This window comes from Uloborus diversus, chromosome 6 (assembly GCF_026930045.1).
Source record: "Uloborus diversus isolate 005 chromosome 6, Udiv.v.3.1, whole genome shotgun sequence".
NCBI classification, from domain to species: Eukaryota; Metazoa; Arthropoda; class Arachnida; order Araneae; family Uloboridae; genus Uloborus; species Uloborus diversus.
Genome location: NC_072736.1, coordinates 59,762,584 through 59,779,024, shown reverse-complemented (window position 1 = coordinate 59,779,024; position 16,441 = coordinate 59,762,584). Strand labels below are relative to the sequence as shown.

General features: G+C 34.9%; 1 protein-coding gene across 1 annotated transcript in view; it reads left to right on the top strand.

Annotated features, from left to right (window-relative positions):
* The first annotated feature begins 139 nt into the window (after positions 1 to 139).
* LOC129224418 (nuclear envelope phosphatase-regulatory subunit 1-like) overlaps positions 140 to 16,441 on the top strand; it is a 32,078-nt gene continuing 15,776 nt past the window's right edge. Inside the window, exons 1-2 of the mRNA XM_054858866.1 lie at positions 140 to 325; positions 624 to 695. Coding sequence (XP_054714841.1) covers positions 298 to 325; positions 624 to 695 — 100 coding nt within the window. The 5' untranslated portion in view covers positions 140 to 297. The remainder of the gene's footprint in view (positions 326 to 623; positions 696 to 16,441) is intronic.

Below are 16,441 nucleotides of genomic sequence, written 5' to 3'. Positions count from 1 at the left end.
CAAATTATGATTAAGAGCATAAAAAATTATACTCATTTGAATATTAATGCATATAGACTATATTTATTCACTTTATTTTAATATATCATTCTCATCATTCTATTATTAGAAATATTTTGGATTCTGATGGCATCGGTTATTTTGCACTTATCGGCATCAACATTGCAATCAATTGTCAACTTTCCATTAAGAATTAACAAATGGACTTTTTAATTTTCATTGAAAGATTCTAATCATTACATCGTTTCGCCATCGGTAACCCCATGCGTTCATCCCGATCTGATAGTTTTGTTCAAAATGACTTTGGAGCAAACTACATGTGAAGGTAATGCCATAGCTGGCATTGTGATATTCCTTTTTGCATGCTTTCTTAGATTATTATTTTATTGGTATTTATTTATTTATTCCTTGTGTGCTTTGATGTTTGCTACAGTAAGTAATTTTCATTTACAATTTGTACTTTTTTTTTCTGTTTTTTATGGAAAAAGTCCCCTGTAAGTATTTATTTTTTGTTAAATTTAAAAATTCTATGGATGCTGTGACTTTTAGCATGTTTTGAAAATTATTGCTCTGTTACATGATCATTTTTTTAGTTCGATTGTAATTTATGCTTTTATTTTTAGATTTAAAAGCTTTTGAGAGGCGTCTGGTTGAAGTGATTGCTTATTATCAACCGCAAACGAAGAGATGGAGAGGTAAGTGCATAGGCAATTTTTTTTATTTCGTTGGTATTGGCCTTTTTTAAAAATAAAACATTGTATAGCTCTACTATTCAATTAAAACTGTTGAATTTTATCATTCTGGAGGAAGTCTTAGAGGTCCTTTAATATTGTCCCCATTACTCAAGAACATTTTGGGTAAACCTGATTAATAGTTAAACTGAGAGTTATCTGCTATATTTTGTTTCACAAATGTACGAAAGCTGCAGAATTTGTGCAAAATTCTTTCCTGTTGAAAGATGTTTGCAGAAAGTCTGCAGAAACTGCAGATTTTCTGCAGAAATTTCAGAAATCTGTAGAATTTCTGCAGAAAGTTTGTCTGAGTTTTCCTCTCACATTTGAACAGATTGTTCTGCAGCTCAGGCATTGTTCTGCGAACTACATTGCAAATTTAGTAGTATTCTGCTTTGGGGCACTAGCAGGACCTTATGAGAAACCTGTTTTGAAAAGAAGTCTGATGATTTTCATTATAAAAACATGTGGACTCATTATATTTCTTTCATTAGTATTTCCCCAGTATCATAAAAAAGACAGGTACTTCATCATAAAAGGGCGTAAGAAGGCACTTTCTCAATGGAATTCTGAGTAAAAAAAATGCAAGGGTTTATGGTACGGGCAGTTCTCAAAAGGTGGGAGCAAACATAGACCTCAACTTTGAAGCTTCAAAGCCAAATAACTTTCGTTTTAATTAACTCAAAAATTTTTGAGTCAAATTATAATACTGTATAGAGACAAGAATGGACATAAATTATGGAAAAAATGCTCTTCAAATGCCCTTAAAAAAATATTTTCTTTGCTAAAAGGCACAATTTTGGACATATCAAAACGTTAACTGAGCAAATGTACCATTAAAAAAATTTTTTTTAAATTATTTCCATACATTTCAAAAAAAAATTAAAGGTATGAATCTTACACTGAATAAATTTTGTTAATATTTTACACAAATAACAAAAGTAAAGACAGATTATTTACTTTGTAAATGATTTTAGAAAAAAGTAAGTTTGAAATTTGATGCATGTCCAAAAGTTACGATCTTTACAATGCTATTAATTGAAAACTAAATATATGATGTTTTTGTTTTAAAGGTATTTATCGATCCTCAGAATTAATTTTTAATTGTTTAAAAGTGCTTTCATAAGCTTTTATGCAGTATCTTAGAAGGAAAATGATTTTTCTTAAACAAACATGTGAGATGTCCAAATGGCGTTACGATCTTGACACCGATAATTCTGTCCGTTTATTCATAATTTTTAATGATCCACTGTCTTCTAAACTCAAAAAAAAAGTTTATTATAATGTTATCTTCTTTAATCCATTGGTATTTTGCATAATTAATACGTTTTTCATTGAACAATACATAAATTACAGTAGAAACATGGCTGGTTATGATCGTAACGATAGCCATTTTGCGCTAAAATTGCCAAGCAAACCTCCGTTGGCGACAACACAGTTTATGATAAGCTAAGGTTACCAGAGGGGAATTCCAGTGTGACAAATATAGTTTATCGTTAGCTGCACCAGTTTTGGCGACTATCACCTGCGCTAGCAATTTTTTTCCCCCGCTTTTATTATTTTAGGATTTTTTTTCTCTTCTTTTTTTGGAAACAATTTAACGATCTCCAAATAGAAATACGAATTTCTTTTTTCAATAATTTTATTTTAGACATCGTTTTAATTCTTAAGACATAAGAAAAAATATTTGTTATTAAAACTGATGTCACTTTTTACATTTGTATTTTTTAATTTAAATAATTGTTTTAATTCTCGAATTTTTTAGAGTTAAAAAAAAAATTGTCTGCAGTTAATTTGTGAACAAATATCAGTTGGTAATTTTCATTCTATCTTGAGATTTGAGAGATAGTAAGTCTTTTGAATTAACAACATGTTTTGAAAAAATGCTTTAAATAATTTAATTAAGTTCTTTAATGGAATTTGTTGTATTTATATGTTTACTGAAGTCATTATTGATTTTTAATTCCTATTTGCAAAAGGATTTATTGCAAAGTTTAATGCTCACACGAGATTATGTCTCCTAGAAGTAGAACAAAAAGTGAGGTTCTGGTAGAAGCACATTCTAAGTTTGGAAAATATTTACAGAAAATGAAAGTTAATAATCCAGAGAAATACAAATGTTATTTAATAAAAGAAGAGTTTGTATAGTTTACCTTTTTTTTTACCTTTCATCAAATTCTTCAAAATCATTCCAAAACTTTATCATATGTATAGCCATTCAAATACTTCAATAATATCCTCTTTATTATTAAATTGCAAAATTCAAAAAGTAGTAAACAAAATTTTCATTGGAAAAGTTAAAAATCAGATTAACAATTGTCAAAAATGGTGAAACTTACATTATGATGATGTCCAAAATCCGTTACCTACAGGACAACAATGTCCAAAATCTGTTACCTACAGACAGCTGATTTAATTTGATAATTAACAATTTTTACAAATACCTGCTGTCTTTTCATGTTCATATATTGTGTTCTAGGTACGATACTATAGAATAAAAGCAAAATTGATGTCAAATTTGAAAATTTTTGAAATTGCTCAAAGTTAACTTTTTTGTTCCCGGGGCATTCCACGGTATTTTTGACATTTATGTAGAGTCCGTAACATGACCTTTTTTGCAATAACTTTTTAGATTACTGTTTGATTAGCATATTATTTTATTTTGATCTTTTCCTACCAACACACCAGCTCAGAATGGAATAATTTGCAAATCAAACGGTAAATTAAAAAGTTATGCCAAAAAAATGTCAAGTTACGGGCTCTACATAATGTCAAAAATACCGTGGAATGCCCCTCCCACCTTTTGAGAACTGCCCGTACAATCTTCCCACACCATTCTAGGGGAAAGGCTAATGAAAGAGCAGGGCCGTCCCAAGGGGGTTGTCAAGCGGGGCAAACGCCCCGGGTGCTACGAAATGAGAGGGCGCCGCAAGGCGCCCCTTGTTTCGACGGAACACGACGACATTCACACGAAAACGACATTTTCACGAGGAGCGCTTTGCTGCGCCCCTCATCGTATAAAATGCCATGATTGCATAAAATTAGGAGCGCCGTTCAGCGCCCCTTCTTTTCGTGTATCATAGATAAACAATCATAGACACACAAAATAGAGAATCATTGCATGATTCTCTGCTTTTTCCATGAAAATATTCCTCTCTCTAATTCTCCAAAACATTAGTTTTCTTTGTATCGTTGAAGCAGATGCAATTTCTGAAAATTTAACTGTTTAGAATCAAACAAAAGGCGATTCTCCTTTGTCTAGTTCTCACCAAATTTGCTTGAATTCTGCCCCTGCGTGCAGCGACATAAACATAAAAATGTTTTAAGGGAGCACATTCAAAAAAATTTTTTTGATTGGATAGGAAAAAAGGTCAAAAGCTGTTCGGTTAAAATTTTGAAACTTTTAGTTTTAAAAACACGATTACAGGCCATGTTTATTGACGTTACGCTATGGGAGGGAGCTCAGAGACTGTTTCCTATCGATTATTTTTAAAATAGATTGAAATCAATTCCTTTTCCCTCAGCGAGTTTTCGAAGTTGAAGTTTAAAAAACGCAACTTTAGACAAACTTTGAAGATTTTATGATAGGAGGATCTGTAGCATTTCCCTGGTCCCCGAAATTGTTCAAAATTATGGTTAAAAAGATTTGAGAGATGTTTTACATTCAGGGGCTATTCAACTAAACGTTTTGTAAGTGTCGTTTAAAAAACCCATTGCTTGTGATATTAAAGAAAGGCGGCATGGGGACTCTTGTACAAATATTTTCTTAAACTCAAGTCTTAAACTGCCATTTGTAAGGCCACTTGTATTACCAAGGCCAGTAATTTTTCAAAATTAGAGCTTCAAAAACGCTATTCTGAGCGATTTTCGATATTGTTGAGTATTTGTGAGCGTTTCCCTCAAACATACAAGTATTTGATGCAAAAGAAAAACATCTTTGTTTATAACATAAATGAAAGCTGGCATTAATGTTCGTACTAGTAAAACCAAAAAACTCTTGAAAAGCCTCATGACTCCAGATCAAAATTTAATTTTGATATAATTTACTTCGATAAATACATTTTCTATTTATAATCAGCAAATTATTTATTCGCGTTCTTAGTTTGATCAATATGCAAAACCAACTCAGTTTTAATTGTTTTTTATCTAGCGGGATAACATTTTACTAGATAAATATTTGGATTTTCAACATTTCCATTTTTCAAAAAGTTTTTGGGCATTAATGTTTTACAAATATTCGTAACAGATTAATTGCTTGTGTTTTAATTTGTATTATGCATAGCCCTCTGATTGTTCTGTTCATTAATATGTAAAAAATTTTTTTTATGTATTATCGTTGATGTTATAACTAACTTGATTTTTCTGTGTGTGTATAGGGGGGGGGGCAGGAAACTTTCGCCCCGGGCGCCGTCAGCTCTTCGGACGGCCGTGTGAAAGAGTTACATTTTAAAGCCTGGCTGGTTTGAATTTAAACACCTTTTGAGAAAAATTTGTTTTTGAGATCAAGTGTTGATAAACAAAAAGGGGCAAAGAGGGTGCAAAAAAAGAAGGCGGGAAGCATTAAGGCTGCCCGAAAGTAGGACTCGACCGATGCATCGGCCTGGCCGATGCATCGGCGCCGATGGTTCAACAATTTTGCCATTGGCATCGGCATCGGCCGCCGATGCTAACTTGCAGGAAACATCGGCCCATCGGCCTTAACATACATCGAAAAGCCGATGGAATTGGCCGATGTTTTTGAAAAAAAAAGGACCTTTGTTGTTTTACTTTTTAATACAAAGTAAAGGGAGTTATTGTTTTCATATAAAGTTGTTTACTTAAATTTCAATATGAATTTCTTATTTAGTCACACCTGAAAGAGTTTTTAATACTGCATTCAGGTACCAAACAAGTTAATTATTGCGTTGTTTTTTGCGGCTGGATGTACGTGTGTATCTCTCATAAGTCATAACCCAAAAATGGTAAGCTGTAGAAGGCTAAAATTTTGCATGTGGGGTGTGCGTACGTTCCAGTTGTGCACTTCCCTTTTTTGTTTTCGATCGGGTGTTCTAAAAAGCCTATTTACTCATCTTTTGTGGTTATTTATTACTTATTTCAATGGAAAACTAATATAGCGTCTCAGACTGACGATCATTTGGTGATATGTTGCCGAATTGGAGATCATGGGGAAAACATTTGAGATGGCGAAACCGGTTCTGTTTCATTTTGTTAGATTCCCGTTGAACAGACGGTAATTTTTAATTTTTCGATATTTGTAATATGAATCACAGTAATGCATTCTTTTCTGTATCGCTTCGGCTGAATTAAAAGTTTGGGGCCCGTCGAAATGCATTTTGAGGCCCTATTTCTCTATCACAGAAGTTGTGATACATTTATCATAAGCGTTTTTGTAACTCTTACGGTGCTCCTATGGTTATGGGGCTTCTCGCGCAATTGCAACATTTGCTATGTTTAAAATTCGCCACTGCACGTCAAAACAAACTCGGGTGCAAGTTTTAAAAGGGTTTTTCAGCTCAATGTTTATGATTGTTTTGAACTCTATTTTTTACGACTATTTTTTGCATTTCCGAGAACGCTTGCGTGCCCCTCATCCCGCTCCCTCAATTTCTGAAATTAAACTCTAGTTGTACTTCTTAGTTGCTTAAAACTAACACTATTCATAAAATTAGAGATATTTTTTTCAAGCTTTATCTATTGTTTAGGAAGAATTTAGAGCATTAATGTAAGAAATTGATTAAAGACGCTTTGAATGGTGACGTAATTCGGAAGTCAAAGGGAGTTTTGAATTTTTTCTTCGATAGTGCTGAAGTAGATTCAGAATCTCTCGAAGCGTTGGTGGTAGCGTTTCTGTACTAAAAAAATGAGGCCGAACTTGTGACCGAAGTTTAATGTTGTGAGTTACTCCAAAATCAGAGGGTGACCCTCGTAACCCACCCTCGTCGTTTCAAGTATTTCTTAAATAATTAGCGATTATTTATTTTGGTCGAGAAATGTCATTTTGCGTATTTCTTATACTTGTTTTACCTATATTTCGTAATGCGCCATCTTCTTTGCATCAATAATAGCGATCGATTTTTTTTCTGTTGTAAGTTACTATTTTTATGTATTTATATATTTATATAAAATCAATGAATGAGTTATTTTCGTTTTCATCATATTTTTAATAATATGTTATAGAAAAGTTTCAAGGATTTTCTATTATGCAATTTTTTAAATTTCAGAAAATTATTGTTACGTTGAAAAGTTTAATTTGAACTTGTTTGTAGTGCTTCATGAAAGATTAAACAATCAATTTGTTCAATATTACGTGTGCAAACACCAGATCAAGTAGTATATGTATTCAGTTATTAACTTGGTGTAAATATTGAGTTTGTTTATTGTAGCTGCGTTTTAAGAACCTCGCTCTTTTCATGGCTATTTCTTTTTTCCGCATAATTTATGTCACTGTTTTGCTTTTATAAAAAATGCAAACTTTTCTATTCATAAATTTTAAATAAGTATAAAAATATTCCTATTATGATTTAACATTGTAATTTATCTGTTACCTTTTTTGTTTAATTTGATGACTAAAAAAAGTCTACGTGCAATCTTTCCACTTTAATTGTGTAATTTGTTGACGGTTTCATAGTTTTATTCTTAATTTTTTTTGAATGATTAAACAACATAATTTAATGTTTTTTAACTATGTTTAATGTACTTAAATCCATACATTATTACAATATTAATGAAATCTTAGTGTTCAATATATATGTTCAATTTAAAAACAAAACAAAAACAAATCAATTGGTTATCAAACAGTCTCTTTGTTTTTCTGCTTTTTTTTCTCTCTCTCTTGTTCTTTGTTTTCCATCGTACAGCAGTCAAAAAAGGAGAAGCATAACTACACCCTATACAGATTGTACGTATTACGATCCAAAAGTTCGGGGGACAAGCTGTATAATATCTTACCCAGAATAGTTTACAGTACCGAAGCACATCCACCTTCAAAAGGTCACCTTGAGGGACTATGTACTTCTTCTGTCAGTGTTCATATAACTTTTGGAAACACTCCTGGAAGCCATTTTTGCTAAGTTCTGTGATGCAGAAGAAAGCGGCGTCATTGATTTTTTTTTTTTTTGCTGGGAACAGGTAAAAGTCACACGGAGCTAAGTTTGACGAAACGTTATGTTATTTGTTTGTCATATCAGAGTATTGACCAATCGAACCGTGCATCCTCAACATGAAAGTCGCCTTCTTCCCCACGATGAAATTAAAGCAGCAGCGCTAGAGGCCTTACAGGAGGTTGCGATAAATTTCTTCCAGGAGTCCTTCTAAAAGTTATACGAACGTTGGCAGAAGTACACTCTCTTAAAAAATTCCAGCGATTTTAACTCAGACTGAGTAAATTTTCACTCCTTTACAGTTTCGAAAACGCACTTTCCTTATAGGAGTGAATTTCATTCCTTTTGCGGAGTGGTTATTTTCACTCCATTTGGATAAGCTAATTTCACTCCCTTTTGATAAGTGTTTTCCACTCTTTTTTAAGACTAAATTAATATCCTAAATGAGTGACTGCTTTCCGTTTTGGAAAGCCGCTATTTCACTCTTTTTTAGAATAAAATAGATTAAATCATTTCACTCTCATTTGGTGAAACTGTTTTTACTTTCTTCTATATCTAATATATAGAAGAAAGTATTGGATTCGTGCAAATTTTCAAATTTCGAATTTTGACGGATTCGAACGTTTTGAGGTGTGCTGAGTTCATTTCGACTATTTTTGGAAAATGTCTGTCTGTCTGTGTGTGTGTGTGTATGTATGTGTGTGTGTATGTATGTATGTGTGTGTGTATGTATGTGTGTCACGTCTGTGTGTGACCAGTTTTTTGTGGCCGCTCTACAGCAAAAACTACCGCATGAAATCGAACGAAATTTGGTACACATATGTGCCCGTATGTGAACTTGTGCCCATTAGTTTTTGGCGCGAATTCCTCCAAGGGGGGTGGAGCAATGGGACGTTTTTTGAGTTACGCGTGCTTGCTATTCCTCAGGAAGTAACTGGCGGAATCAAACAAAATTTTGTCCATATGTTGCCATTAACAGGAACAGGTGCTGATTCAATTTTGGTGTCAATAACTCAAACGGGGGTTGAGCTATAGAACGTTTTTTGTCGTCAATTGTGACTGCTGTATCTCAAGAAATAATGAACGGAATGAAAGAAAAATTTATCGGCAAGTAGCCCTTAGTAGGTATAAGAGCTGATTTTATTTTGGTGTCAACAGCTAAAAAGGGGGTAGCGCAATCGCCCGTTCTTTTTTTCCATTGTGAGTGCCCTATCTCAAGAAGTAATGCTACGTTCTGGTTGAAATTTGGAAGATATGTGAATCCATACGTAAACAGGCTTTGGTTCAATTTTGACTCCAATCGCTCCAAGAGGTGTTGATTTTTTTTTTTTTTTTACGAATAAAAATAGTTTTATTAATGCAACAATAAGAAAGATAAATCGTAATAGATTGTCGTCTGCGTATTTCTCGTGATTTTAATTGTATGGAAATGATCGGAAATATTATCTCAATGATTTAAAATTTTTAACTGTTGCCACTAATGTTTGTTAATAAATAAAATATTTGTAATTAATTCAAGTAAGGCTTTTAAAGTAACTTTCAATTTTCGCTCTTTGTTTTGTTTTTACAATAATTCAGACATTGGGATGGTCGTCAAGTTTTTGCATGTGTAATTTTGTTTCTGTTAGGAATATTGCTTCCTCGTCAAGCATGGGGAGGGATCAGAAAAAGGAAAAATATAGAAGAAAGTTTCGTGATGGCCACAACATACTAGTTTAAATGTGTTTTCATGTGCTTATGCTGTGTATTTGAATTTAAAACTGTTTTTAAAATTGTTATTTCATTTGAAAAAAAAAATTAGGTTAAAAAAGTGTGAAAAAAAAACTGTTTTTAGTGTTTCCGAAGAGGTTGCACAAAAACTGTATGGTAAGTACGAAAACTTTTCTAATTTATTAAAACTTTAACTGGTAATATTTCTTGAACTACTCGTATATCGTTACAAATCACCCACGTGCAATATTACGTACATTTCCGAATTTAAAGATTAAAATAAAATTAAACAAACCCACACAGTTCCAAATAAATAGATTTAAAATTTTGAAACTCTATATTGATATTCTCGGTATGCCTTTTAACATTAATAATGTTTTAAAAGTTACCTCAGTTCAAATTAATTTAAAAAGTCACTCATAAATTATGACAAGATACGTTTGAATTCAATTTTGTTTCTTCGGGGCCATTCATTAATTACGTAAGGACAATTTTGGCAATATTTTTGACCTTCCCTTCCCCCTATGTAAGGGTATGTAAGATTCCCTCCCCCCCCCATCTTACGTAAGATTCTTTTTTTTCTTCACAATAATAAAATAACAAGTATTACATCACTGGGATCATTCTTAAATTAACTATCATTATTATTTTTTAAAACCTTTTTGAGTAAAGAAATGTTTACTGTAAGGAATCTAGACCGAATGTTTTTTCGACAAATAATTTTTGTATATGATGCGATACTAATTAAAAATAAGACATGCAAAACACTGAGTGATTCTTTTATTATATTTTACACGTTTCATTGTTTGAAACACAAAACAGCTCATCCTATAATACATACTTTTACCTTCCTGAAGCAAATGAAATATAATATTTGCCAAACCACTTGACCGCGGATTTCTAATATAAAATATCCGCTTGGAAAATATTAGTAAGAATGGATCTACCCCCCCCTCCAAGTAAGGGTATGTAGAGAATTCCCCCCCCCCTCCCCGTCAGGACACTTACTTAATTAATGAATTGGATGTTACACATATGAATGAGTGTATTGTACAAAGTTTATGATACTCTTTAAAGTTTATTATACACACAAACAATATTCGATTAATTTAAAATACACGCAGTGGTTGGAGCTCCGACCATCGGGAGCGGATTTGGTATCCGACCTATAGATTTGCGCATGGTCGGGTCTGTAACACCTGCCTAAAATATATATACAGTACACACACACACACCAAAGATGGTAACGGCTGTTTCAAATGTCCTATTTTTGATTCGATGACCGAAACAAAATTGTTGATGAAAGTTTCATTCATTTGGAAGAAAAAGTTACAAAAAGTTCGCCGTAACATTGCACGTGGATGATTTGTAATGATATACGAGCAGTTCAAGAAATATTAACTGTTTCAAGTTTTAATAAAAAAGAAAATTCTTCGCACTTACCATGCAGTTTTTGTGCACTTCCTTCAGAAACCTCACTCGGCAACAAATATTGTTTAAATTCATTAAATGAAGCCATTTAGATAGCGAGATCCACTTGGTACTCGCGACCAACGTTGGGTAAGCCTAACGTGGAGGTATAGAAGATTCTCCCTAAACAAAATCACGTGACAGAATCGAACCAATGAAAATGTTTTTGAGTCCTTCTTTTAAAGAATGTTTTTATATTTCGCTCATCAAACGGAGTCTCTCCGAATTTCACGCGAATAAAGAAAAGTTTTAGTCTTGGTTTTTTCGTAAAGCGTCTTTTTTCGATAAAGCTAGCACTCAGAAAGAATGAATGCACCCGCAATAGATTTCACTCTTTTTAAGAATTATTTTTTCGCTGCATAGTCGTTTAAGATGACCATTTTGTAGATAGATCTACTTCGGTAATGTGAACAATTCAGGGTAATATTTTTTTAGGTACATATGAATGTACTCATAAAATAGAAATTTAGGTCGAAATCTGATTTTTTTTTTTTTTTTTTTGTGATTACAATTCATTATTCGTAGAAAGGAAGTAAAGTGAATTGAATCAATGAGTTAGGTTCCACGGCACACAGATTCTGGGTTAAATATCGATTTATTTAGTTATATCTATATACACAACAACTATTCACATATGTTCACGTTGATACCATATACGGTGCTCAGTCTTTCACGGTTTTTGTAAATCCACCTTGGGGACCGGGCACTACTCTATCGTTCGTAACAGTCCACCTTTACGACGGGCACAATCTCTCCCGTCTCTACAGTTCTCTTTCAGGATCACGGGCCCAACTCTCCCGCTCCTAAAGTTCAGTTCGGACCTCGCTTGGTCCCGTAGAAAAACCGGCAGCCTCCGCGACCGCAACTGTGTCGTTCTCTCTTCGGTCTTCTCCCCCTTCTCTCCGGTGGGTTCTATTTATAGGGGGTGCCTGACCTTCGGTCAACACGGAGGGCTAGGGGACGCACGTATGCAGTTTTTGGGTCTCGTAGCCCCTTCGCCCTGTCACGTACGCACTTCCGTATGTCGTGCCGACCTAGTCCTAGCCTGACACAATGATCCTTTAAATCCCTGACAAACTTATAAATTTATTTCTGTTAGATTTTTTTTTGAGCAATCATGATTGCTTATTGTTCTCATTTGACTGTCCTTGACGTTACGCTGATTTTATTCCCTCCCCCCGACTCTGCAGCACTCCCGCCCACTGTCCTCCGCAGGCGCGACTCCTCCGATCCTGAGCAATGTCCCCCGAAATCCGCTTCTCCTGGTCGGTGGCGTCCATATCCTACACACGCTCATACACACACACGCTTATGTGCATACACAAGTATATGCACACACAAGTCTACACATGCACAAGAACTTACACACGCAGAGAAACACACACGCCTACTTGCATGCACAGGTCAACGCACACATAAGCCTTTACATGCATGCGCGCCTACACACACACACACAACTATACACACGTAACCGCCCAGGTTCATGGCAGGTTTGGGGGACAGGAGTAGTTTCTAGAAACAATAACTTCAATGAGTAGGGTCCTGTCGCAACTGGTGATTGCGAAAAACATAATTAAAAATATCAGAATTCAAATTATTTTTTTTAACTTTTTTTTTTGCCATCGGCCAACGGCATCGGCCATCGGCAATCGGCCATTTGAGGGAAACAATCGGCCATCGGCCATCTTTGAACAATCGGCCAACAATCGGCATCGGCCCATCGGCCAAAAAATGCCATCGGTCGAGCCCTACCCGAAAGAAGAGGGGGCAAGGCGCAGTGCCCTTCTAAAAATGTATGATAGAGGTACAATTTTATTGAGAGGGCAATATGTTCTTGTTGTAACTTCATAGTAACGTTCTGGTTTTCCAGCCAATGATTTCTCAGTAATTAGTTCATCATTCTAACAATACAAATACAAATACAAAAGTGACGACCAGCAACAGGCTCTGGGCTCAGCTAGACTGGTCCTAGTCAATTTACAATCCCCAGTGAAGATCAATGGCCCTCTTAAAACTGTCTACTCCCTTGCTCATTACCACCTCTTCCGGTAAGCTGTTCCAAGGTTCCACTACCCTGCTAAAATAATAATTTTTCCTAATATCCATGTTAGCCTGAGATTTAAATAGCTTAAAACAATGACCCCTTGTCCTGTTTTCAGTGCTAAACTTTAGCCCCGTAACATCTTTCGTTTTAATAAATTTGAACAGCTGAATCATGTCCGCTGGGTCTCTTCTTTGCTCAAGACTGTACATTTTAAGCCTTCTAAGCCTGGAATCATAATCTAAGTGGGAAAGTCCACTTATTAGCCTTGTAGCCCGCCTTTGAACCCTTTCCAATACATTAATGTCTTTCTTAAGATAAGGAGACCAAAACTGAACAGCATACTCCAAATGGGATCTAACCAAACTTCTATATAAGGGCAGAAGAACTTCTTTAGATTTGTTTGAAATAGATCTATTGATAAACCCAAGCATCTTATTGGCTTTGTTGCTAGCAATGCTGCACTGTTGGCTAAACTTTAAATCCTGACTTATTAAGACCCCCAGATCAGTAACTTTGTCTGCCTGACTAATGACTGAACCTTGCAAATAATAACTTGTACACTTATTTCCATGCCCTAAATGTAGCACTTGACATTTCCCAACATTAACAGCCATACCCCATTTATCAGCCCACTCCGTAATATGATCTAGATCCTCTTGCAGCTGATTTGCTTGTTCTTCATTTTCTACAGTCCCCATAACTTTGACATCATCAGCAAAGCAATTCATGTTCCCAGAAATATTTTTGTGAATATCGTTCAAATACAAATACAAATGTGACGACCAGCAACAGGCTCTGGGCCCAGCTAGGCTGGTCCTAGTCAATTAATTAGTCCCCAATGAAGATCAATGGCCCTCTTAAAGCTATCCACTCCCTTGCTCATTACCGCCTCTTCCGGTAAGCTATTCCAAGTGCCCACGACCCTGCTAAAGTAGTAGTTTTTCCTGATTTCCAAGTTAGCCTGAGATTTAAATAGTTTAAAACAATGACCCCTTGTCCTGCTTTCCCCGCAAAAATTTAATCCATTTACATCTTTCATATTGATAAATTTAAATAACTGAATCATGTCCCCTCTGACTCTCCTTTGCTACAGGCTATACATGTTAAGCCTATTAAGTCTGGTATCATAATCTAAATCTGAGAGTCCCCTTACTAATTTAGTTACCCTTCTTTGAACCCTTTCCAATACAAAAATATCTTTCTTCAGATAAGGCGACCAAAACTGAACAGCATACTCCAAATGAGGTCTTACTAAACTCCTATATAAAGGCAGAAGAACTTTCTTAGATTTGTTTGAAATAGATCTATTGATAAACCCAAGCATTTTGTTGGCTTTGTTACTAGCAATACTGCACTGTTGACTAAACTTGAAGTCCTGATGTATAAAGATACCCAGATCCATAACATTTTCTGCCTGATTTATGACTGAACCCTGTAAACGATATCTCATACGCTTATTTCCATGACCTAAGTGTAGCACTTGACATTTCCCTACATTAACTGCCATACCCCATTTATCTGCCCACTTAGTAATATGATCTAAATCCTCTTGCAGCTGTTTTACTTGTTTATCATTTTCGTCAATCCCCATAACTTTTACATCATCAGCAAAACAATTCATGCTTCATAAAGACAATGAACAAAACAGGCCCTAACACTGATCCTTGAGGAACCCCGCTTAAGACCTCACTCCAATTAGAATAATTTCCCCTTACAACTACTCTTTGTTTCCTTCCGGTTAGCCAGTTTTTTACCCAAATGAAAGTTTTCCCTCCTATTCCTATATCAGCTAATTTGCTAAGTAGAGCAACATGCGGTACCTTATCGAAAGCTTTTTGAAAATCAATGTAAACAACATCTACAGGTTTCTTATTGTCCAAAGCCATGGTAACTTTGTCATAGAAATGTAATAAATTAGTTGCACAAGATTACCTTTCCTGAAACCATACTGAAAACTAGTCAATAGATTATTAGTCTCTAGAAAATTTACTATCTTAATTTTCATCAATGTTTCAAAAATTTTGCAAATCACCAAAGTTAGACTCACAGGTCTATAATTTCCCGCACTCCCTTTAGACCCTTTCTTGAAGAGTGGTGTAATGTTAGCCAGCTTCCAGTCCTCTGGCGCTGTCCCCGAATTATAAGAAGCATTGAAAATGTTTGCGATTACATCTGCTAATTCCTCTGCACATTCAACTAAAATTTTTGGATAAATATTATCTGGTCCCGGAGCCTTAGTCTCTTTAATTTTTTTCAAATGAAGTAAAATGTCATCCCTGGAAAATACAAAGTCCTCAAGCTGTACTATAGCTTGTGTCTTGTTAATGTCAACTGTTGAGATACAGTTATCGTTAAAAACACTCGAAAAAAAAATATTAAGAACATTAGCAATACCACTATCGTCCTGAATTAAAATTCCGTGCTCATCAACCAGTGGCCCAATTATGACTATTTCTAACTTTCCCCGAATTAGCGTATGCAAAAAACCTCTTGGGATTCCTGTTTATGTTATCTGCTAGTCTTTGCTCCAACTCTTTTTTCTGAATCCGTACCAAATACTTAAATTTACGCCTTGCCTTACAATATTGGAGCCTATCTGCAGTGTGACCTGTTTCTCTAAACCTATGAAAAGCAGCTTGCTTGTATTTTAGAGCGTCTTTAGTTTCCCTGGAGAACTACATTGGCCAAATTTTAGAGTTGACACCCTTTCTCCTAAGAGGAACATGATCCTTAACCGTATTCACTAGATTTTCCTTAAACTCTGCCCACTGAAGATTCACATCGCTATTGTTCAATCCAGAAGAAAAAACTGCTTTCAAACTCTGCCGAAGTGCCACAAAGTCGGTGTTTCTGAAATTGGGCACAAACCTAAAATTCTCTACTTTGTGCATATCAAATTTAATCCCAAACCTAATACTGTTGTGGTCACTATCTCCAATGTGTTCCCCTACACATAACCCCTGAACAGAGCCTTCCATGTCACAGAAAACTAGATCCAAAATCGGGTCCTGTCGAGTACCCTAAGTTACAATTTGATCTAAGAAACAGTCACCAATTACTTTCAAAAATTCCTCTTCTCTGCTATTACTATGGTAAAATTATTCCAATCAATTCCTGGAAAATTAAAATCTCCCATTATGATGACTGACCCCTTGCTAGAAATGTCACTAATAATACTAAACATCTGTTCGTCTTGACCCTGGCTTAAGTTGGGTGGCCTATAAATGTTCCCTAAACGTAGTTTTTTGCCCCTTATTACTAATCAACTCCAGCCAAATCATATCAATTTCATTAGGTTTATCATTAATTACCAATTCATTGCAAATTAAAGTGTCTCTGACATAAAATAAAACCCCACCACCTCTTTTACCTACTCTATCTTGTCT